Source organism: Coregonus clupeaformis, chromosome 8, assembly GCF_020615455.1.
Source record: "Coregonus clupeaformis isolate EN_2021a chromosome 8, ASM2061545v1, whole genome shotgun sequence".
Taxonomy (NCBI): domain Eukaryota; kingdom Metazoa; phylum Chordata; class Actinopteri; order Salmoniformes; family Salmonidae; genus Coregonus; species Coregonus clupeaformis.
The window spans coordinates 30,758,492-30,782,482 of record NC_059199.1 but is presented as its reverse complement, the minus strand read 5'-3'; the positions used below and the strand labels follow the sequence as shown (position 1 = coordinate 30,782,482).

The 23,991-nt window shown below is 45.1% G+C and overlaps 1 protein-coding gene across 4 annotated transcripts; it reads left to right on the top strand.

Moving 5' to 3' along the window:
- The first annotated feature begins 297 nt into the window (after window positions 1-297).
- LOC121571541 (solute carrier family 2, facilitated glucose transporter member 1) lies at window positions 298-23,703 on the top strand. 4 transcript variants are annotated; one of them, XM_041883060.2, is made up of 11 exons: window positions 298-849; window positions 946-1,095; window positions 14,872-14,973; window positions 15,232-15,392; window positions 16,000-16,240; window positions 16,980-17,142; window positions 19,274-19,461; window positions 19,950-20,054; window positions 20,144-20,242; window positions 20,442-20,645; window positions 20,788-23,703. In XM_041883060.2, exons 2-11 carry the CDS (start codon window positions 1,081-1,083, stop codon window positions 21,064-21,066), a joined length of 1,557 nt encoding a protein of 518 aa, XP_041738994.2. In that variant the 5' UTR covers window positions 298-849; window positions 946-1,080; the 3' UTR covers window positions 21,067-23,703. The 4 variants fall into 4 exon arrangements, with proteins under 4 accessions (XP_041738994.2, XP_041738996.2, XP_041738993.2 ...); XM_041883062.2 differs by having other exon boundaries at window positions 932-1,095; XM_041883059.2 differs by having other exon boundaries at window positions 298-859.
- Window positions 23,704-23,991: the final 288 nt, after the last annotated feature.

Below are 23,991 nucleotides of genomic sequence, written 5' to 3'. Positions count from 1 at the left end.
GCACTATGTAAGTGAGCATGTTAATTTTGATCTCAAAATAATAGAAAACGAATGCTTTATTAGGCCTATGGTCTGAATAATTACCAAGAGCTTTGCTCTGTATTTGAGAACATAACCTACAAGTTAACAATGTAACAATTTATGAACAATAATTGTTTAATTATGCTTGTTCATGTTGACTGAATTACCCTGAGTCATGGGCTACTGTTATTATTCTTACGCTGGGTCACGATATTTCTGACAGCCATGTGAAGTCATACCCAGTCCCACTGCTTGAGAACAATATACGGGAGGCAATTTATGCAGCATACACCTAATTGTCGAACAGGCTACACATATGCTACAGCTTCATCCATTTAAACAAATATTAGATGGAGGAATAGGAAGAACGAAAGAGCATACAAATGGATGGATCAGTATCGCGGACCGTGCCAGGCGTGTGATACATTGCTTTGGTAACCGGGCTGCGTTGCATCAGCAGCATCCATCATCAGCTGATCACTCTCAAGGTCGCCTTCGCAGAGCATCATGGGGAGGACACTGGAACCACTGGTTCTATCCGGGGACCGCTACATCCCCTACAACTAAAACAACGTTCGTTCACCATCACCACCCACGCCAAAAGGAGTTTACGTAGAGAGCATTTCGTTTTTCATAGGTTGATGGGAACTGGACTGTCTCCTCAAAGGGAAACGTGCGGATTGTCGCGCATCCACTCCACAAGCCTGAGCTATATGAAACGAATAACGAAGACATTTGCAAGGGGCTTAGTTTTTATAGTAGCCTACCGCATTGGTGCCAGTGGAATCGTGGAGGGCGGGAGAGGAATAGCACGACTGGTCACGACAGGTGAATTGCGGTAAATTGCTTGATTTGTACTATTATATGACATATGTAGGGCATTGCTGACAAACCGTCCGTATAACATCAGTTCCTTATGTGCAGGCTGTAGCTCTGAAGACTGGGCAGGTTCAGCGCGCTTTTCCATCTGAAGATCTTTTCTCTTGTCCTCCTGTCCTGTTTGTCATCTTCTCATCAAGAGCTGCTATTTGTTAGTGAATATCTATCTATTCACTGAAGATGGTGGAGGAGGAGGTAAGTTCTTCTCCCTAATTTAATCATGTGGACAGAGTAGTGATCTATGCTGCTGTTATTATATGCTGACCATGCACTACTCAGGCAAACTATACTTTGACCATACAATGTGTGGCCCCTCAAAAGGTCCCTAAACCTTTGCATGCCTACAATCCACCAAATGATTTCCAATTCTGTTGCATGCAATCAGAATGTCATATGACTGTTCAAAACCTACTTCATGGTGGTGGGCATTGTACTGTATGATGCTGTATATCAGTGAGTCATTCTCATGTTCTATGCTGAGCTTCCATGAGCGATCCATTTTGTTGTGTTACAGCCTGAATTTAAAATGGATCAAATTAAGATTTTGTGTCACTGGCCTACACAAAAAACCCCATCATATACAAATTAATAAAAAATGAAAAGCTGAAATGTCTTGTGAATAAGTATTCAACCCCTTTGTTATGGCAAGCCTAAATAAGTTAAATGTGCTTAACAAGTCACATAATAAGTTGCATGGACTCACTCTGTGTGCAATAATAGTGTTTAGCATGACTTTTGAATGACTACCTCATCTTTGTAGCCCACACATACAATTATCTGCAAGTATAAATAATAAATATAAACTGAATAGAGCTAAGCACAGGCAAAATCCTAGAGGAAAACCTGGTTCAGTCTGCTGTCCAACAGACACTGGGAGACAAATTCACCTTTGAGCAGGACAATAACATAAAACATAAGGCCAAATATACACTGGAGTTGCTTACCAAGACGACATTGAATGTTACTGAGTGGCCTAGTTACAGTTTGACTTAAATCGGCTTGAAAATCTACGGCAAGACTTGAAAATGGCTGTGTAGCAATGATCAACAACCAACTTGACAGAGCTTGAACAATTGGTAACTATTGTACAATCCAGGTGTGAAAAGCTCTTAGAGACTTACGCAGAAAGACTCCGAGCTGTAACGGCTGCCAAAGGTGATTCTAAAATGTATTGTCTCAGGGGTGTGAATACTTATGTAAATTGGATATTTCTGTATTTCATTTTCAATAAATTTGCAAAAAGTTATAAAAACATGTTTTCGCTTTGTCATTATGGGGTATTGTGTGTAGATGGTTGAAGAAAAACAACTATTTAATCAATTTTGAATTCAGGCTGTAACACAACAAAATGTGGAATAAGTCAAGGGGTATGAATACCTTCTGAAGGCACTGTAGAATTGGACAGTTAGATCATTGTTCTATGAATAATAGGATCCATTATTAGCTTTTAGGTAATGTCATTTATCGTTCCATAGGCTATGGCATACACTTCTGATCATTAATCTCTGCTATTGACATAATGAAATAACCCAAGGCCATTTGGATCTCAATCTATGTTGTGGTATTGAATATATAGCCAAAGCTAATCAACTCATCAATACAATTTGGCCTCAGCATCCTTCAGTACAAGAATGGGTTTGATTGGTTCTCGTAGGTTAATGAGATAAGAGTGAACGGTTCAGTGAATGGCTCAGAAAGAATTAGGCCAGAATCGCTGTTGTACAGAGAGAGAGAGTCTTTTCCCTCCCACAATGCATTGGTGCAAGGAGCAGCAATGCCATGTTTTATCGCTGTGTGTTTTGGTCTATTTTAGCGAGTGTCAATTTAACGGTCACCATCAGGCAGTTGTTATGACGAGGAAGAGACAGAAATACTCTTGGAGCGAGGGGGCTATGGAAGAAATTGTGTGTGCATCATTAGAAACAGGGAGGGAGAAAAGAGAGGGAAAGAGATGCAGTCTGGGAGGGGGTTATGAAAGAAGTAGTGTGTTACATCATTAGAAAGAGTGGGAGGGGAACAAAAAAAGAGGGAAAGAGAGATGGAGCCCTGAGACAGAATCGGAGTGTACAGTTAACTAAGGTCAGATTAATAAGTTCCACTTCTGTGACTCTGAAAGGTACTACTACCATGTATCATGATTATTTTTATCTGAATGTTGCTTACTTTGCAAACAACCCCATTACTAGGCTACTAGCACAGAGTTACATTGTACGCGTAACCGAGGTATGACGGTGTGTAATCGTGAAATGTACAGCATTTGGCCGGGCTGAAAAGGAAGACCTATTTTAACACAGTCCTATTTTAAAACTCTCAACTCTTATCCCATTTCATGATTTGGGTGTTCTTTTAAAATGACTCTTTCAATATTGATAAAATTATTGTATAAATCATGAGAATTTTAGCAATTTTGAATGCATCTCAAGGCTGCTTAATTCTACTGAGTCATTGTGACTTTACAGGCAGCGAGGGGGGTAGAGTAACGAGAGAGGGGGAGCGGTGGACGGTGAACCTCAGGATAGAGGTGGGGAGGGAAGAGAGAGAGAGGGATGGAGGGCGGGAGAGGGTATGGCAGAGGCCATAGTGTATTGCTCATGTTTGTTTACAGTGTGTTAAAATACCACAGACTGTCACAGTGTACGTTTTGCAGACACATGCTTTGTCTTGTGATACATCCCTGCCTACTTCAGTTCCTGTTTTTCATTGGGATTTCTGTGTAGTTGAAGATTTGTGTGGCTTTTGGGAAAATAGTTCACTATTGAATGGAGCCGCTATCACTTTGGGAGACCTTCTCGTCAAAACACAGACATACAAAACAGAAAATATATGCCATCCAAATATGTTTGGAAATCTGTCATATGGTGGAAGAGAAAATGTAATTCAGAAATTGTTGATGAGTAGGGGAAGAGATGGAAGGGCAATGTTTATAATGGACCAGAAGTGCATCATTCAGCTATAGTTAGTTGTAAGGTGATGTAAAGATCAAATACATTATACTGATGCCAAGAACATTATTGATCTTATATTTCATTGCATTCAACATTTCTGTAATCTCTTCTCACACAAACTGAGGCTCACACACGGTCTCAACACCACCTCAACCACAAGTTCTAAAGGTGGAATAAAGGGCACCTAAGCCACGAGAAAAGGTCAGTCCATTATCATATAACCTCTAACAATATGCCTTCTCAGCAGTGTCTCTGCATAGTGTTCCATATTACTGGATTCAGCAGAAAAGACCCAGTGGCTTGATTTATGTGGCCTTCAATGAGTTTCATTTGAGAACTGGCTACAGGGTCATTTAAGGATACAGTCAAATGTAAATAGCCTACATTTTGGTATCCAGCATGTAGCCTTATGTATATGCATAAGGCTATAAGGTGGTCTGCTAATGTTATAATGTATCTAGCAGATCTCAACATGTCTTTAAAGACTGTTGAAATACCTTTTGAATGGAAATGTGCCCAAGTGACCCCTCTTCATAAGGGTGGAAACTCCTTAGACCCAAATAACTATAGACCTATATCAGTAATCTGTTCAATAGCTAAACTCTTTGAGAAATTAATATATTCTCAAATGTATCGGTAGTACCTAGATTAATTTAATTTCACACTTTCAATCTGTCTTTAGACCCACCCATTATGCTACTACAGCATTAGTGAAACTTATTAATGATAAAAATTCTTCATCTGACCAAGGCAAACTAACTGGTGCCGTCTTTATTGATTTATCAAAAGCATTTGATTTAGTTGATCATTCTATCTTACTAGGAAAACTGGTTCCATGCGTATTTCAGCAATAGAAAAGGACACAAATCACAACTTCTTGCACTTAGTATACATGTACCTCAAGATTCAGCATTGCCACCCATTATTTTCTCTAGATTCATAAATGAATTGCATCTAATTGTTTTGAATACGCATGTTCACTTATACGCTGATGATACAGTGCTCTATACATCAGGTTCAAATATTTTGCAGATACAAGCAACTCTCCAAGATGATTTCAACACTTTACAAAAATGATTTAAGGCAAATAATTTGGTTTTAAATCAAACAAAGTCCTATATCATGCTTTTTGGTACACAGAAAATAATAAACTCCACAGCTGGCAATTTCAAAATTAATGCAAGTGATGGAACAATGCTTGAAAATGTTGATTGTTTAAAATATCTAGGTTTGAGGATAGATTCTGAATTATCTTTTGGAAAGCAAATTTATTATATTAGAAAAACAATTAACTATAAGCTTGGGTTACTATACAGATCTAAGAATTGTTTTACTGTATCCATTAGAAAGACCTTAGTAACCCAATTGCTGCTTCCTATCCTAGACTATGGTGACATCATCTATCAAACACAACATTTACATTTAGATTTACATAATTTAGCAGACTCTCTTATCCAGAGCGACTTACAAATTGGTGCATTCAACTTATGATAGCCAGTGGGACAACCACCTTTAAAAAAAAAGAAAATTATGGGGGGTGGAGGAAGAAGGATTACTTTATACTATTCCAGGTATTCCTTAAAGAGGTAGGGTTACAAGTGTCTCTGGAAGGTGGTTAGTGACTCCGCTATCCTGGCGTCGTGGGGGAGCTTGTTCCACCATTGGGGTGCCAGAGCAACGAATAGCTTTGACTGGGCTGAGCGGGAACTGTGCTTCCGTAGAGGTAGGGGAGCTAGCAGGCCAGAGGTGGATGAACGTAGTGCCCTCGTTTGGGTGTCGTTCCCCTCACAGCTCCATAGGCAAGCACCATGGTCTTGTAGTAGATGCGAGCCTCAACTGGAAGCCAGTGGAGTGTGCGGAGGAGCGGGGTGACATGAGAGAACTTGGGAAGGTTGAACACCAGACGGGCTGCAGCGTTCTGGATGAGTTGTAGGGGTTTAATGGCACAGGCAGGGAGCCCAGCCAACAGCGAGTTGCAGTAATCCAGACTGGAGATGACAAGTGCCTGGATTAGGACCTGTGCCGCTTCCTGTTTAAGGTAGGGTCGTACTCTGCGAATGTTGTAGAGCATGAACCTGCAGGATCGGGTCACCGCTTTGATGTTAGCGGAGAACGACAGGGTGTTGTCCAGGGTCACGCCAAGGTTCTTTGCACTCTGGGAGGAGGACACAATGGAGTTGTCAACCGTGATGGCGAGATCATGGAGTGGGCAGTCCTTCCCCGGGAGGAAGAGCAGCTCCGTCTTGCCGAGGTTCAGCTTGAGGTGGTGATCCGACATCCACACTTATATGTCTGCCAGACATGCAGAGATGCGATTCGCCACCTGGTTATCAGAAGGGGAAAGGAGAAAACTAATTGTGTGTCGTCTGCATAGCAATGATAGGAGAGACCATGTGAAGATATGACAGAGCCAAGTGACTTGGTGTATAGAGAGAATAGGAGAGGGCCTAGAACTGAGCCCTGGGGGACACCAGTGGTGAGAGCACGTGGTGCGGAGACAGATTCTCGCCACGCCACCTGGTAGGAGCGACCTGTCAGGTAGGACGCAATCCAAGAGTGAGCAGCGCCGGAGATGCCCAACTCGGAGAGGGTGGAGAGGAGGATCTGATCACAGTATCAAAGGCAGCGGATAGGTCTAGAAGGATAAGAGCAGAGGAGAGAGAGTTAGTTTTAGCAGTGCGGAGAGCCTCCATGACACAGAGAAGAGCAGTCTCAGTTGAATGACCAGTCTTGAAACCTGACTGGTTTGGATCAAGAAGGTCATTCTGAGAGAGATAGCAGGAGAGTTGGCTAGAGACGGCACGCTCAAGAGTTTTGGAGAGAAAAGAAAGAAGGGATACTGGTCTGTAGTTGTTGACATCGGAGGGATCGAGTGTAGGTTTTTTGAGGAGGGGTGCAACTCTCGCTCTCTTGAAGACGGAAGGGACATGGCCAGCGGTCAAGGATGAGTTGATGAGCGAGGTGAGGTAAAGGAGAAGGTCTCCGGAAATGGTCTGGAGAAGAGAGGAGGGGATACGGTCAAGCGGGCAGGTTGTTGGGCGGCCGGCCATCACAAGTCGCAAGATTTCATCTGGAGAGAGAGGGGAGAAAGAAGTCAAAGCATAGGGTAGGGCAGTGTGAGCAGGACCAGCGGTGTCATTTGACTTAATAAATGAGGATCGGATGTCGTCAACCTTCTTTTCAAAATGGTTAACGAAGTCATCCACAGAGAGGGAGGAGGGAGGGGGAGGAGGAGGAGGATTCAGCAGGGAGGAGAAGGTGGCAAAGAGCTTCCTAGGGTTAGAGGCAGAGGCTTGAAATTTAGAGTGGTAGAAAGTGGCTTTAGCAGCGGAAACAGAGGAAGAGAATGTAGAGAGGAGGGAGTGAAAAGATGACAGGTCCGCAGGGAGTCTAGTTTTCCTCCATTTCCGCTCGGCTGCCCGGAGCCCTCTTTTGTGAGCTCGCAATGAGTCGTCAAGCCACGGAGCAGGAGGGGAGGACCGAGTCGGCCGGGAGGATAGGGGACATAGAGAGTCAAAAGATGCAGAAAGGGAGGAGAGGAGGGTTGAGGAGGCAGAATCACGAGATCGGAGGGAGAAGGATTTAGCAGAGGGAAAAGATGATAGGATGGAAGAGGAGAAAGTAGCGGGAGAGAGAGAGCGAAGGTTGCGACGGCACATTACCATCTGAGTAGGGGCAGAGTGAGTAGTGTTGGAGGAGAGCGAGAGAGAAAAGGATACAAAGTAGTGGTCGGAGACTTGGAGGGGAGTTGCAGTGAGATTAGTAGAAGAACAGCATCTAGTAAAGATGAGGTCAAGCGTATTGCCTGCCTTGTGAGTAGGGGGGGACGGTGAGAGTGTGAGGTCAAAAGAGGAAAGGAGTGGAAAGAAGGAGGCAGAGAGAAATGAGTCAAAGGCAGACGTAGGGAGGTTAAAGTCACCCAGAACTGTGAGGGGTGAGCCATCCTCAGGAAAGGAACTTATCAAGGCGTCAAGCTCATTGATGAACTGTCCAAGGGAACCTGGAGGGCGATAAATGACAAGGATGTTAAGCTTGAATGGGCTAGTGACTGTGACAGCATGGAATTCAAATGAGGAGATAGACAGATGGGTCAGGGGAAAAAGAGAGAATGTCTACTTGGGAGAGATGAGGATTCCTGTGCCACCAGCGCTGACCAGATGCTCTCGGGGTATGCGAGAACACATGGTCAGACGAGGAAAGACCAGTAGGAGTAGCAGTGTTTTCTGTGGTAATCCATGTTTCCGTCAGCGCCAAGAAGTTGAGGGACTGGAGGGTAGCATAGGCTGAGATGAACTCTGCCTTGTTGGCCGCAGAACGGCAGTTCCAGAGGCTGCCGGAGACCTGGAACTCCACGTGGGTCGTGCGCGCAGGGACCACCAGATTAGAGTGGCAACAGCCACGCGGTGTGAAGCGTTTGTATGGCACTCTTAGAATGAGTGGTGACTCAAGGAACCCTGGAGATCCTCAAGGATCCTCTGGATTTCCTCAAGGAACCATTGCTAGTCAATGGTTCATATCAACCAAGACCTTACTTTGCGAATTAGATGTCATTTATAACAATCTTTGCAGATTCATTCTTGGATGCCATTATAAGACACATCATTGCACAATGTATGAATCACTAAATTGGCTGTCACTCCCAAACAGAAGACAACTGCATTGGTACCAATTTATTTTTAAATGTATCAACTTAAATGTCCCTCTACTCACGCTACTCTTTTTGACAACAGCAGCAATTACAAATTCCAAGGGTACATCATGAGGTTGGAGTAAGGTCTTTCAGATACAAAGGCCAAACTAACTGGCTGGAATAATTTACCTATAGAAATCAGGGAATTAAAATCACACAGTAAATTTAAGAAAGCCCTTTTTCAAATGTTAAGAACAAACTGTTTGGGTTTTTAACTAATAGAGACATCACCATGTGAAGATATTTGTAAATATGTGTGTATGTGCAGTATAAATTATAGGTACTTAATTGTATTAGTTGTAACAGTAGTTTTTATTAGTTATAAGCCTATTAGTAGTTGTACAACACGTGTTTTATGCTGTTAATGTAAGTTTTAGTTTAGTATTATTATTATTATTATTATTATTATTTCATTGCTATTGTTATTAGACAGTAGTTGCCATATTATTCTTTCAACTAAGTAATGTTTGTTTCTTTTATTTTTTTATTTTTTATTTTTTGGGACACTTGAAAACAAGATGGTGCATCTCAAGAGATTTCATCCTGCAAAATGTAAAATAAATAAATAAATAGGTTGAGAGTAGAGTAAAGGTGGTTCAGTAAACTACGCTCACATGATGCGTAACCTCTTCTGAGACTTCAGGAAGTTTAGGCTTTACCTCAGTATTAATGCTGCATGTCAGAACAGCTGAGTGTGGATGTGGTGCAGGGAATCAAGCGCAGGCACAAAAGGTGTTCGTCAACAGTCTTTAGTAGTCAAACAACTCCCAAACAGGAGAAAATAGCCAACCCAACCGGGGGGCAAGAGCGACAAAACGCACACAACAACCCGTGCGTAAAATAAGAAAAGGCGCACACAGTGCGGACTCGAAAAAACACACTAGGAGCGAAAACCCCATACACAAGAACACAGCTGACAAAAACAATCACTCATAACACCTGACCCAAATTACGAAACTAAATAGGGAACACAATCAAACACTAACAAGGGACAGGTGTACAAACAGACAAAACCAAACAAACATGAAACATCGAACGGTGGCAGCTAGTACTCCGGGGACAACGACCGCCGAAGCCTGCCCGAACAAGGAGGAGGGGCAGCCTCGGCCGAAACCGTGACAGTACCCCCCCCTTGACGCGCGGCTCCAGCCGTGCGCCGACCCCGGCCTCGGGGACGACCAGGACGACGCGGAGCAGGGCGCGTAGGATGACCCCGATGGAACTCGGTCAGCAGGGACTGGTCTAATATGTCCCTCCTCGGCACCCAGCACCGCTCCTCCGGACCGTACCCCTCCCACTCCACGAGATATTGAAGACCCCCATCCGGCGTCTAGAATCAAGGATGGACCTCACAGTGTACGCCGGAGCCCCCTCGATGTCCAACGGGGGCGGAGGAGTCTCCTCTATCTCATACTCCTGGAGTGGACCAGCTACCACCGGCCTGAGGAGAGACACATGGAACGAGGGGTTAATATTCCTATAATCAACAGGCAGTTCTAACCTGTAACACACCTCGTTCAACCTCCTCAGGACTTTGAATGGCCCCACAAACCGCCAACCCAGCTTCCGGCAGGGCAGGCGGAGGGGCAGGTTTCTGGTCGAGAGCCAGACTCGATCTCCAGGTGCGTACACAGGCCCCTCACTGCGGTGGAGATCGGCGCTCGTTTTCTGCCGACGGATGGCCCGCTGCAGATGTACGTGGGCAGCGTTCCATGTCTCCTCCGAGCGCCGTATCCACTCATCCACCGCAGGGGCCTCGATCTGGCTCTCGTGCCAATGCCAGAACCGGCTGGTACCCTAATACACACTGGAAAGGGGTTAGTTGAGTGGAGGAGTGGCGGAGAGAGTTCTGTGCCATCTCGGCCCAAGGAACGTATCTCGCCCACTCCTCCGGCCGGCCCTGACAATATGACCTCAGAAACCTACCCACATCCTGGTTAACACGTTCAACCTGCCCATTACTCTCCGGATGGTAACCCGAGGTAAGGCTTACCGAAACCCCCAACCGTTCCATAAACGCTCTCCACACTCTGGAGGTGAACTGGGGGCCTCGATCAGACACTATATCCTCGGGTACCCCGTAATGCCGGAAGACATGGGTAAACAGAGCCTCAGCGGTCTGTAGGGCAGTGGGTAGACCCGGCAGGGGAAGGAGACGACAGGCCTTCGAGAACCGATCCACAACGACCAGGATGGTAGTATTCCCCTGTGAGGGGGGAAGGTCGGTAACAAAATCCACCGAGAGGTCGGACCAGGGTCGTTGTGGAACGGGCAGGGGTTGTAGCTTACCCCTGGGCAAATGTCTGGGCGCCTTACACTGGGCACACACCGAACAGGAGGAGACATAAATCCTCACATCCCTGGCTAACGTTGGCCACCAGTACTTAGTGCTAAGGCAGTGAACTGTCCGGCCGATACCTGGATGTCCAGAGGAGGGGGACGTATGAGCCCAATAAATGAGGCGATCGCGTACCTCGAGCGGAACGTACGTCCGACCCACTGGACACTGTGGAGGACTTGGGTCGGTGCGTAACGCCCGCTCGATCTCGGCATCAACCTCCCATACCACCGGTGCAACCAGACAAGACTCTGGTAGTATGGGCGTGGGCTCAACGGACCTCTCCTCCGCGTCATACCGCCGAGACAGGGCATCTGCCTTCCCGTTCTGGGACCCAGGGATGTAAGTAATTTTAAACACAAACCGGGCTAGAAACATAGTCCAGCGGGCCTGGCGAGGATTCAATCTCCTAGCTGCCCGGATGTATTCCAGGTTACGGTGGTCAGTTAGAATGAGGAAAGGGTGTTGAGCCCCCTCAAGCCAATGCCGCCACACCTTTAGGGCCTGTACCACGACTAACAGCTCCCTGTCTCCTACGTCATAATTCCGCTCCGCCGGACTGAGCTTTTTAGAATAAAAGGCACAGGGACGGAGTTTAGGTGGTGTGCCAGACCGTTGGGAGAGAACGGCCCCTATACCGGCCTCTGACGCGTCTACCTCTACCTGGAAAGGTAAAGAGGGATCTGGATGCGCCAACACCGGCGCCGAGGTAAACAGGTCCTTCAGTCTCCCAAAAGCCCTGTCCGCCTCAGCTGACCACCGCAAGCGCACCGGACCCCCCTTCATCAGAGACGTTATGGGAGCTGCCACCTGTCCAAAACCCCGGATAAACCTCCTGTAATAATTCGCAAAACCCAAGAACTGTTGCACCTCCTTCACAGTGGTTGGGGTCTGCCAATTACGCACAGCTGACACCCGGTCCACCTCCATCTTCACCCCTGACGCAGACAACTGATAACCCAGAAAGGAGACCGACTTCTGAAAGAACAGACATTTCTCTGCCTTGACATATAGGTCATGCTCCAACAGCCTCCTCAATACTCGGCGCACCAGGGCTACATGCTCTGCTCGGGTAGGGCTGTACACCAGAATATCGTCTATGTACACGACTACTCCCTGTCCCTGCATGTCCCGGAAAATCTCATCGACGAAGGATTGGAAGACTGAGGGAGCATTCATTAACCCATATGGCATGACGAGATACTCGTAATGTCCGGAGGTCGTGCTAAACGCTGTCTTCCATTCATCGCCCTCTCTAATGCGCACCAAGTTATATGCGCTCCTGAGATCCAATTTTGTGAAGAACTGAGCACCGTGTAATGACTCCGTCATAGTCGCAATCAGAGGAAGTGGATAGCTGTACTTCACCGTAATCTGATTGAGACCGCGGTAATCAATACACGGGCGCAGACCTCCATCCTTTTTCTTCACAAAAAAGAAACTTGAGGAAGCGGGTGAAGTGGAGGGCCGTATGTATCCCTGTCTCAGAGACTCAGCGATGTAAGTTTCCATTGCCTTCCTCTCCTCTTGAGACAAGGGATACACATGGCTCCGCGGGAGAGCTGCTCCTGACTGGAGATCTATCGCACAATCCCCCAGTCTATGAGGTGGCAGCTGCGCGCCCTAGTTTTACTAAACACCATTTTCAAATCCTCATACTCGGGGGGAATATGCAGTGCTGGCATTAGATTCGGACTTTCCACCGAGGTCGCCCCTATGGAAACACCCAGACACCGACCCTCACACTGGGCAGACCACCCTTTAAGAGCTTTCTCTCGCCACGAAATAGTAGGGTCATGGGTCATCAACCAGGGAAGCCCCAGCACCACCGGATACGCAGGAGAGTCAATCAAATAGACCTGAATTGTTTCCACATGACCCTCCTGCGCCATCATCTTAAGGGGTGCCGTAACTTCCCTAATCAACCCAGATCCTAACGGACGGCTATCTAGGGCATGAACAGGGAAAGGCTTATCAACGGGAAGGAGAGGAATCCCTAACTCTACACAGAACTGGCGATCTACAAAATTCCCAGCTGCGCCTGAATCTACTAGCACCTTATGCTGGGACCGAGGTGCAACCTGTGGAAAACAAACAGGCAAGGTTAGGTGAACGACAGAAAGCTCTGGGTAAGTAGGGCGCCTACTCACCTGGGGGGATCCCCCAATGCGTGGCCTGCCCTCTCCTCCACCGGGGGACCCTCCCCAACACCTAGCCGCGGTGTGCCCTCCACGACCACAGTTAGTGCAGGGAACGGCCCCCCTCGGGTTCCTATTCCTCCGTTCTCTAGCGCCAGCACCCCCGAGCTCCATAGGGCACGGCTCGGAGGTGCTGGAGGGTGAAATGAACGAACCCCCTCCGGGCCGTCCACGGGTGGCGAGCAGGGTGTCCAGCCGAATGGCCATGTCGACAAGTTGGTCAAATGACAACGAGGTGTCCCTGCACGCTAACTCTCTCTGGACGTCCTCCCGGAGGCTGCACCGGAAGTGGTCTATTAGGGCCCGCTCATTCCACCCTGCATCTGCCGCTAGAGTCCGGAATTCCAAAGCAAAGTCCTGGGCGCTCCTCATCCCCTGTCGGAGGTAGAACAGACGCTCCCCCGCCGCCTTCCCTTCTGGAGGATGGTCAAACACGGCACGGAAGCGGCGGGAGAACTCCGCATAGGTAGTGGTAGCGGCGTCCATTCTCCTCCATTCGGCGTTGGCCCACTCCAACGCCTTGCCGGTGAGACAGGAGATGAGGGCAGAGACGCTCTCGTGTCCCGAGGGCGCCGGGTGTACGGTGGCGAGGTAGAGCTCCACTTGCAGCAGGAACCCTTGACACCCGGCAGTGGAGCCGTCGTACGCCCTCGGGAGCGAGAGCCGAATCCCACTGGTTTCCGGAAGTTGGACAGGAGGACTGACCGATGGGGATGGTCCGGTAGGTGGGGCCGTGGGTACCCCGCTGGTCTCCCATCGGTGGAGAGTGTTCATCACCCCCTCCAGGGCATGACAGACCTGGTTGATCCGGTCCTCCTGCCCACGAAGACGGTCCTCCATGCTCGCTGTTGGCGCGGTTGCTCCTGCTGATTCCATGGTGATGAGTGATTCTGTCAGAACAGCTGAGTGTGGATGTGGTGCAGGGAATCAAGGGCAGGCACAAAAGGTGTTCGTCAACAGTCTTTAGTAGTCAAACAACTCCCAAACAGGAGAAAATAGCCAACCCAACCGGGGGGCAAGAGCGACAAAACGCACACAACAACCCGTGCGTAAAATAAGAAAAGGCGCACACAGTGCGGACTCGAAAAAACACACTAGGAGCGAAAACCCCATACACAAGAACACAGCTGACAAAAACAATCACTCATAACACCTGACCCAAATTACGAAACTAAATAGGGAACACAATCAAACACTAACAAGGGACAGGTGTACAAACAGACAAAACCAAACAAACATGAAACATCGAACGGTGGCAGCTAGTACTCCGGGGACGACGACCGCCGAAGCCTGCCCGAACAAGGAGGAGGGGCAGCCTCGGCCGAAACCGTGACACTGCATTAAGTCACGTAGGCTGCAGATGACTTGGGTTTGACACCCAACCAGAGACATTATTATAGCTTAACCTGTAATTCTGTATGATGTAATTTACAGACAGTGCATGTACAACAGTATTAATTCCTCTGCTCTGACAGTGTTTTAATTTTACACTGTAGGGGCTGCTTGATCAGAATGTACTGTGCATAAACCCAGGGGCGCAACTTTGATTTTAGAAGTGGGGGGGACAAAACTTGTTTATTTTCTATTCTTTCTTTTTTGTCGGATATACACTCCAAACAGCCTGCCTGACAGCTCGGAGGCATCCGCATGGTCCTAAAGCACACCATTGCCTCGTTTTGTATCACATTCCAATGATAAAATGGAGGGGGAGGGGGGGGTGCTTTAGGAATGTGGGGGGACATGTTGCGCCTCTGCATAAACCCCTAATTACACACACTCTCCCCATTCTGTCTCTAACAGAAAAAGCAGGTGACAGGATACCTCCTGTTCTCCCTGGCCACTGCAGTCATTGGCTCGCTGCAGTTTGGCTACAACACAGGGGTCATTAATGCACCTGAACAGGTTTGTTGGCTTATTTTGTGTTTTCTTATAATAGTGAAAGCATGTGTGGGATTTGGTTTTGTTAAACTGTACATTGTTTAATCACTTTCCATTATGCTTGTGGATATTGTATGCTGATTTGTATTGCACAGCGCTTCATCAAGCGTTAAATCAAGAGATTGTATGTATCTTGGTAATGCTTTATCTCTGATCTTTCTCTCTCTCCCTCCCTCTCCTTTTATTTATCCTCTTTATCTCTCTCTCTCTCTTTCTGTTCAGAAACTGCGGGCCTTCTTCAACAACACGTGGATGGAGAGGTATGCCGAGCCCATCAAACCAGGAACGTGCACCATTGTGTGGAGCTTGTCGGTGGCCATCTTTAGTGTGGGCGGCATGGTGGGGTCCTTCAGCGTCGGAGTGATGGCAGACAGATTTGGGAGGTGAGTGGTGACCCAGTGTTCACCTAGTTCACCCCAATGCCATTTTTCACTGACTATCGATCGTTTTCTAATATTCAAATTTTCCAACAGGGTAGGAAGTGAAGTTATCAATGCAAAAACCAAAGGGTTTGACATGTAAATTAAAAACCACTGCACCTTCACACACTGTAACAATATTATTTGAGTCAGGATACTTAGAATAACATTTCTAGCGCAATGTCAGTCATCTGCTCGGATAAAAAAAATATATATACATTTATTAGCTACCCACACGTATTGTCTATGGCAGAAAAATCAGCTGTGACTAAGGTTTATTTACCTTATGGGTGAATTTGGTCACTCTTCAGTTCCGGTTCTCTACCTTTCCTTGGTCTGCCTCTGCCTCTGCTAAGCTGTCAGAACCAATGAGGCTCCAAGGAGTCAGTGGAGAGTGGTTAGAACTATTGCTCTGTTTCCACCTCCCTCTACTCTCACTCTCCCTCCCTCTTAACCTCTCTCACTCTGTGCAACACTGTCTATTAAGCCTCCAATCTCTGTGTGTGTGTGTGTGTGTGTGTGTGTGTGTGTGTGTGTGTGTGTGTGTGTGTCTCGGGGTATTGGGATAAAGGAAATTGTCCATGTTCTTGGTCAACATCCTGGCTGTGATCGGAGGCCTCCTCATGGGTTTCTCCACCCTTTGCTCCTCCTATGAGATGGTCATCGCCGGACGCCTCGTCATTGGCCTCTTCTGTGGCCTCTTCACCGGCCTTACGCCCATGTATGTGGGGGAGCTGTCCCCCACCCCTCTCCGGGGCGCCTTTGGCACCTTGCACCAGCTGGGCGTGGTGATTGGCATCCTGGTGGCTCAGGTCAGTCCTCGACGGCAGTCATCTTGATTTCTGTGCTTTAACATGTACATTACCATACCATGTCTCTGCTTACGATACTGGGAATAAAGTCCCCATATAAGAATATAATGTTTTATGTGCGGGATTATTCTTATATGTAGTGATGTAGTAAAAAAAAATAAGAATGGTGGGTAACCAACCGTGATCGCCATTCGCGGAGAATAAAGTTACGCTCCCTATACTTTCAATGCATTTTCCCGCAAAAGGTGGGTAAATGCTCGTGTAAAATAAATAGGTGTCTAAACGGCATTTACTTGCATTTACCCTCCACTACACCACTGCTTATATGATTAAGTCGTAACCGGCAGACATTCTGATTTCCTTGTCTCTTAACATTGGAGTAATATCTTTTTCTAATTATTTTCTAATTATTCAAATTATTTAATGAGTATTAAATTAGTTTTTAATGAGCGACTACATCTTGCTCTAGGAATACAATTAGTAATATTCCTCCCCTTCATTTTCTCCCACGCACAGTCATGAAACTTATTTGAATCCTTTTATAGAACTGCCACTTCCTTTCCATGCCATCAATGGATTGGTGTATTGTTTAATACTATCTACCATAGTGTATATCCATCCCATCAGTGCTTTCCATCCCATCACTGTACAGCATATCCCATTAATGTTTGCATGTAAGCTTTGAATGAAACATTACTGGTAGTAAAGTTAATCCTACCTAAACCTCTCTGTGTTGTAGATCTTTGGCTTGGAGTCTCTGTTGGGGTCGGACAAGTTGTGGCCTCTGCTGCTGGCTCTGACGGTCATCCCGGCCGTGCTGCAGTGTATCCTGCTGCCCTTCTGTCCTGAGAGCCCCCGCTTCCTCCTCATCAACCAGAACAAGGAGGAGCAGGCCCGCAAAGGTGGATGCTCCAAACCATAGAAACCATCAAATTGTTGGGGTTTGAGGGGCTTTGCACATTCTAGTAATTATATTTCTATGCTCCAAATGCAGTCATTTACTCTCGTTCGTCAGGAACTCTGATTCGTAAGGAAGATGAATGGAAACGCTTCATTTTACACTCCTATTTTAGCTTGTATGTACCTGGTATTGTATCTATTTGCGGATGAATTATGTAGTCACATTTTGTAATTTGGTGAGTGGTACTTAGACGAGTACCAACACACTGGTGTATGTGACAATAAAACACTTTATTAGGTACACGTACACGACCCCATTCACAAAAATGGTTTGCTCCTACAGACTGTAAGTCACGTGGCTATTGGCTTGCTATATAAAGCAGGCAGACAGGCATCAAGGCATTCAGTTAATGTTCAATTGAACATTAGAATGGGCAAAACGAGTGACCTAAGCGACTTTGAGCGTGGTATGATCGTCGTTGACAGGCGCACCGGTTCCAATATTTCAGAAACGTCCGGCCTCCTGGGCTTTTCATGCACAACAGTGTCTAGGGTTTACCGAGAATGGTGCGACAAACAAAACATCCAGTCGGCGGCAGTCCTGTGGGCAAAAACAGCTCGTTGATGAGAGGTCAAAGGAGATTGGCAAGAATCGTGCAAGCTAACATGCGGGTCACAAACAGGCAAATAATGGCACAGTACAACAGTGGTGTGCAGAACGGTATCTCGGAACGCACAACTTGTCGTTCCTTGTCACGGATGTGCTATTGCAGCAGACGACCACACCGGCTTCCACTCCTATCAGCTAAAAACAAGAACAAGCGGCTCCAGTGGGCACGCATCAACACTGGACGATTGAGGAGTAGATAAACATTGCCTTGTCCGATGAATCCTTGTTCCTGTTGCGGAGGAAGCAGCATGAGTCCATGGCCCCATCCTGCCTGGTGTCAACGGTACAGGCTGGTGGCGGTGGTGTAATGGTGTGGGGAATGTTTTCCTGGCACACGTTAGGTTCCTTGATACCAATTGAGCAACGTTTCCATGCCCCGAAGAATTGAGGCTGTTCTGGAGGCAAAAGGGGGTCCGACCCGGTACTAGATGGGTGTACCTAATAATGAATTGAGTTAGAGCCCTCAATGTACATTAAATACCATTGAATGGTGTGAATTGTGCATGCCAAACATAGCCCTGTGGCGTTATTGCCCTTCCTCTGACTGAGCATGAGTTTAATGCATACAGTGACAGGCCAGGCGAGACGGACGCTTGTTGAGCCAAGAGAAGAGTCCCTGACGCACAGCATAGGCCAACAGCAGGTTTTGGCATCGGTCCCTACAGTAGTTCACACTGTGGGGGTCACCTGAGTGCATGTCCTAATCTCCTTCACACTGTTTTGTTTCAAACACACTGCTTTGGTGAATAAGATAATAAAAAAAGGAACATTTGTTTTGGTCAGTCTTTTATGTGATGGATAACTGAACAAACAACTACAACGCAGGCAGGTTTTAATGTTGGTGGTACTATAGCTAGTCTGCTTGAACATTTACTCAACTAATGTTTTAAAGGTCCAATGCAGCCATTTTTACCTCAATATCAAATCATTTCTGGTTAAAAATTAAGTACCTTACACTGATTGTTTTCAATTAAAACGGTCAAAAATAAACAAAAATAGCTTAGCAAAGAGCAATATCTCAGCAATAATTTTGCTAGGACTGCCTGGGAGTGGTCTGAGAGGGGAGGGGAAACTTAAAACTAGCTTTTATTGGCATAGAGGTTTGGAACTCTCTTTCTTATTGGTCTATTAACTAATTTCACCATGCAGGCCAAAACTCCATCCCACCAAAACAGCGTTAAATTCCAGTTTTTCTTTTTTCAGCTCTTACACATTTTTACAATTTCACAGTATTATTCCAAACCTTATAGTGTGGAAATACATAAAAACACGGGAAAATCACATTTTTTACTGCATAAAAATGCTTTATGCACCTAACGTATTTCAATATTGTCATTGGTTGACTTTCTACTTACCTAACGATTTTACAAATACATTCTCTCCTTTTACAAATTGTATGTCCTTCACTCTCCATTATAGTGTCACCTATCTGTCCCTCTCACTCTGCCATTTTCTCCCCCTAGCCCTGGTGCGTCTGCGTGGCTTCGAGGACGTGAGCAAAGACATGCAGGAGATGAAGGAGGAGAGTTCCAAGATGGCCATGGAGAAGAAAGTGACCATCCCCGAGCTGTTCCGCACCGCAGCCTATCGGCAGCCGCTCCTCATCGCCGTCATGCTCCACCTCTCCCAGCAGCTCTCTGGAATCAATGCTGTGAGTGAACTATGACTCCCAGGAGGCCACAGTACAAACACATCTAGTTAGTTGAAAGGTCACCAAGGATATCTCAGAGGACAGGCTAACAATACAGGGTCGTATTCTCTAGGCATGAAACTAAGGAAAAAGGCAGAGACGGGGAGGTACTATCTGAATTTATCCAATAAGAAACAATGTACTACGGTGTGCCCTTATGAAGATGACCCGGGCTTCATACAGAGAGAAACCGCAGCTGCCTATGCATAGTTGAATGGCAACTGCATTCAACCTGCCTTACAGTATACTCTCAATGCTTGCATGTTTGGGAGATTTGTTTGGATTATTTGATGGATTAAACATGATTTAATGGATGTACGGCAACTCCATATTGTTAGAGTGTGTTAAAAAGACCACTTTGATAAGACGTGGCTTCCTATTCATAGATCATGGCCTTGCTTTAGATCAAGAGCATAATCCTATTGTCTCCCTCCCCCAACCCTGTTCAGGTGTTCTACTATTCAACTGGTATCTTTGAATCAGCCGGTGTAACCCAACCCATTTACGCCACTATTGGAGCAGGAGCTGTTAACACTGTCTTTACTGTGGTATCTGTAAGTATAACATGCTGCATTTGTTAGTGTTTTTGTGTTTATGTAATGTATGTTTACTGTAAGGGAACTTATTTCTCTGTCTTTGTCAGCTCTTCCTGGTTGAGAGGGTGGGACGAAGGACTTTGCATCTCGTCGGATTGGCCGGAATGGCCGTCAGTGCCCTGCTCATGACTATTGCCCTCCTGTTGGTGGGTGTCAGTTTCTATTGGTTGTCATTCAACATAACAGATATGTCATTAATTACTGTAATTCATTTTCATTGCTATTATTGATGATAATCTCCATCTCCCGCCCTTCCTTCCTCCCTCCCTATTTCCTTCCTTCCATTTTTCCTTCCCTCCCTCCCTCTCTGTCTCTCTCTCTCTCTCTTTCTCTCTCTCTGAGTAGAAGGGCTACTCGTCTCTGAGCTACCTGAGCATCGGGGCAGTGTTTCTGTTCGTGGCCATGTTTGAGATGGGGCCTGGTCCTATCCCATGGTTCATAGTGGCGGAGCTCTTCTCCCAGGGTCCACGGCCGGCCGCCATAGCTGTGGCCGGCTGCTGCAACTGGACCGCCAACTTCCTGGTGGGAGTCAGCTTCCCCAAACTGGAGGTGTGAGAGGTTTCTCTTGGTTTCCAATTAGGGGCGAATCCTAACTTCCACCTAAGTCAAAATTTCACATAGTAATACATTGACTCATTTGAATAATTACTACTTCCACTATTTTTCTCTGTCTTTGTTTGTCTTTCTGTAGGAGCTGTGTGGGCCGTACGTCTTTATCATCTTCATGATCTTACTCCTCTTCTTCTTCATCTTCACCTTCATCAAAGTCCCAGAGACCAAGGGCAAGACCTTTGACGAGATCGCCCGCGAGTTTGGCGGAGCCCCCCCGCCCCCTGCCATCTCTGTGGAAGCTCCTCCCACTAGTAGCAGCGTAACACTTCCTGCCTCGCCCATCAAGGAGAAGGTCCCATTGATGGAGGCGGCAGCAGCAGAGGATAAATCCATCTCAACTGCACAGGCGAGCTTGTAGATGTCGGGTCAAGGGTTAAATGTCAGAGGTTGGGGGTCAGCAGGTTCAAAAACAGGGAAAATTCTTTGGGAGTTCAGGTACATGGGGACGAGTGATTGAGGTGAAGGGAAATATACTTTTACATTTACATTTACGTCATTTTTCGTGTACATGGAAAGCCACCATGCACACATATTTGGGTAGAATACGGTAGCTAGGATTTCTTTCTTTCATGTGTAACATCTTTTGGAAGTGTTCTCAACTTAGAGATCAAAATGAGTGTTTTAATTTTGTTGCCTTCTTTTACTGAGTGCATCATCATTTGAAGAGCTTTTAGTAAGGCTAAAGTGGGCCAAATCAAAACAAACAACCTCAATAGTGTTTCTGGTTGACAGTAGTTTTAAATGTGAAACTGTAGATTAGGGTCAATTGCATTGGTTGGCTTTCTTGGTTTAGAAATAGCTTTTTTAAATAACCCAATAATCCCAGAATGATCATACTTGAAAGTTTAATGATATGCTTTTAAAAACAAAATGATATGCTTTTACCCTACTCAATGTAAGAATCCACTGATAAAGAATCACATTTGGATGGTTGCATAATGAAGTAAGATGGTTGTTGTTTTCAATGAGAGAGAGAGAGATGTATGGTACATATTTCACTTTAACTTGCTTTAGCTGCACGTTATTAACCAAATATTAATCAATTAAAAATCCACAATAGCTAATATACTCTTAAAAAAGTGCGTTAAGCAAATTAATCAACATAAGGAATAATTAAATAAATATTTACCTAAGGGAGTGCATTTACAGCTAGCCTATTAGAAAAATACTTTAGGATAGCGTAGAATTGCATTAACTATATTGACTAAGGGGACTGCAATAGAGGTTTCAAATTAAAAAGGGAAAAACTTTATTTAAAGGATGGGTAACGTTAATGAAGGTAGTTATTTTGGATATTATCTTATAATAGATTATGACATGAGTCGTGATGTTATGAACTTGGATTCAATTAGAATCAACCACAGAGAGCAAAGGACTCCAGCGGTTTTCTCTGTGGTATTGAGTGCAATTTTGAATTGTTCTGCTGTGAGAGCATTCAGTTTTAAAAAAATTAATACAATTGTGACGGTTGTCTATTCAATGTGTATTTGGAATACCACAATGGGAGTTTAGTTGTGACCAAATGTGAGGATTTGTGCAAAATGCTTTTGAATGACTCCATTTTGAGTCTATGCTTTACTTTGTGACCCTTTGTCTGAGGATTACCATGTGGAACATTGTTAAAAAATATTAATTTATTCAAAGATTTTATTGTATAGATATAGTAGATAAATGTGTTACAACATTTTATATATTTATTTGTGGTTGTGTAAATTATATGTAGTAAGCCCCAAGCACTTTCACTATTTACTTTGCTTAGAAAGAGGACAGGGTCATGGCTTTGTTCTGTATTAATATAATATATAGTGGGTATATGTATGTGTTGCACTGGGAAAATACATTCCTTTGATGGTAGTATTCAGTATTTGACCTCTCCTCCAAGGAAAAAACATTATTCGATGGCAGCACTCCATCACTACTGTTAACAAGACCGCAGTACTGTACTAACTGAACCATACCCAGCTACCTTATGCACATTCACTTACTGTACACAGTTAGGAGAGTATTTATTTGTAAATATGTATTGCAGTGGTTGAATGTGTACTTGTTCTGGCCCATCGTCCAATGAGTGAAAAAGAGAAGGAAAGAGAGAGAACAACTATTTAGATTGTTTCCTAGTAGTACACTGAAGTGTTGAGACACATTGCTCTATTAACTTTGTGGTTAAAGTATTATTTATGTCAAAATGTACACTGGAAATTAAAACCCAGTTCCTATACCACTACTCCACAACACTACTAACCTCACTCTCCCCCTCTTCCACTTTCCACATGCCTTCCACTTGTTTAGTGTGCACCTTATGTAGTCCTCAGTGTGGGTCTAAAAAAAGTGTTTTTCTTTTTTGCTGATCATTGTATCCTATATTATCACAGAGATCTGTTCCATTTTACGTCAGAAAACCATGTTGTTTTGAAATGGGTTTTTACCCATGCTGTTGGTATTGCTTTTATGTCTATTTTTTTCCTGGCCTGTGTTTCATGGCCTTCCGTTTGCTTTGAGTGATTGTGTTTGTGAGTTCCATGTTTCTGCTGCTTATTTGTGCCTCTTCAGCACCTTTCAGCTAATGTGTACTGTATGTGTGTGTGAACATGTTCTTCCTGCTTCCAAAATCTTGTACTTTTATTCTCCACGAGGCACCAAACAAAGGGCATTTAAGCAAGATCTATAGTCTCTGCCATAAACAATTGAAATTAAAATGTATGAACTAATCAATTTTGGTATTGAATAAAAAATATGGTCTAATTCATATATATCAAGATTATGTGAAGTGCAGAAAAGCACACTTTTGAATCCAATTGATAATTTTCCTGTATTGGGAAAATGTATCACACAAACAGTATAAATCTGGCTATGAAATGGCTTTTGAGACAATTAAACATTACAACAAACTAACAACAATCATGCACCCTCATTTGCTACATGTATTCGTTTCACTTATGTTTGTATGTATGAATATAATGTTAAATAAAATATCCCACATCTAACAAACACAAAACCTTTGATACCTTCAGATACTATCCTTGGCAAATACAAAGTCAGCATCTTGCTTGGTTTAATCAATCAATCAATTCTGGGTGTGAAGGTGTAATAAATGTGTTGTTAACCTATTTTATGACATCCACCAGGTGGCATTACACACAGCAATTCCTGGTTGTGTTTGTGTACTTCATATGGACATAGTATTTCAACATGATTCGGACTAGGTTATGCTGACAGAGACCATTTTGAGTGACAGGTTTAGAGCTTGAAGCTTCGAAGGAAAGAAAGTGGCCAAAGTAAGTAC

Excerpts from the sequence above, each read along its gene's own strand:
- LOC121571541 (XM_041883060.2), top strand. Across the intron at positions 16,241-16,979 it reads TTGGCATCCTGGTGGCTCAG|ATCTTTGGCTTGGAGTCTCT; the intron begins GTCAGTCCTCGA and ends TCTGTGTTGTAG. Across the intron at positions 19,462-19,949 it reads AGCTCTCTGGAATCAATGCT|GTGTTCTACTATTCAACTGG; the intron begins GTGAGTGAACTA and ends AACCCTGTTCAG.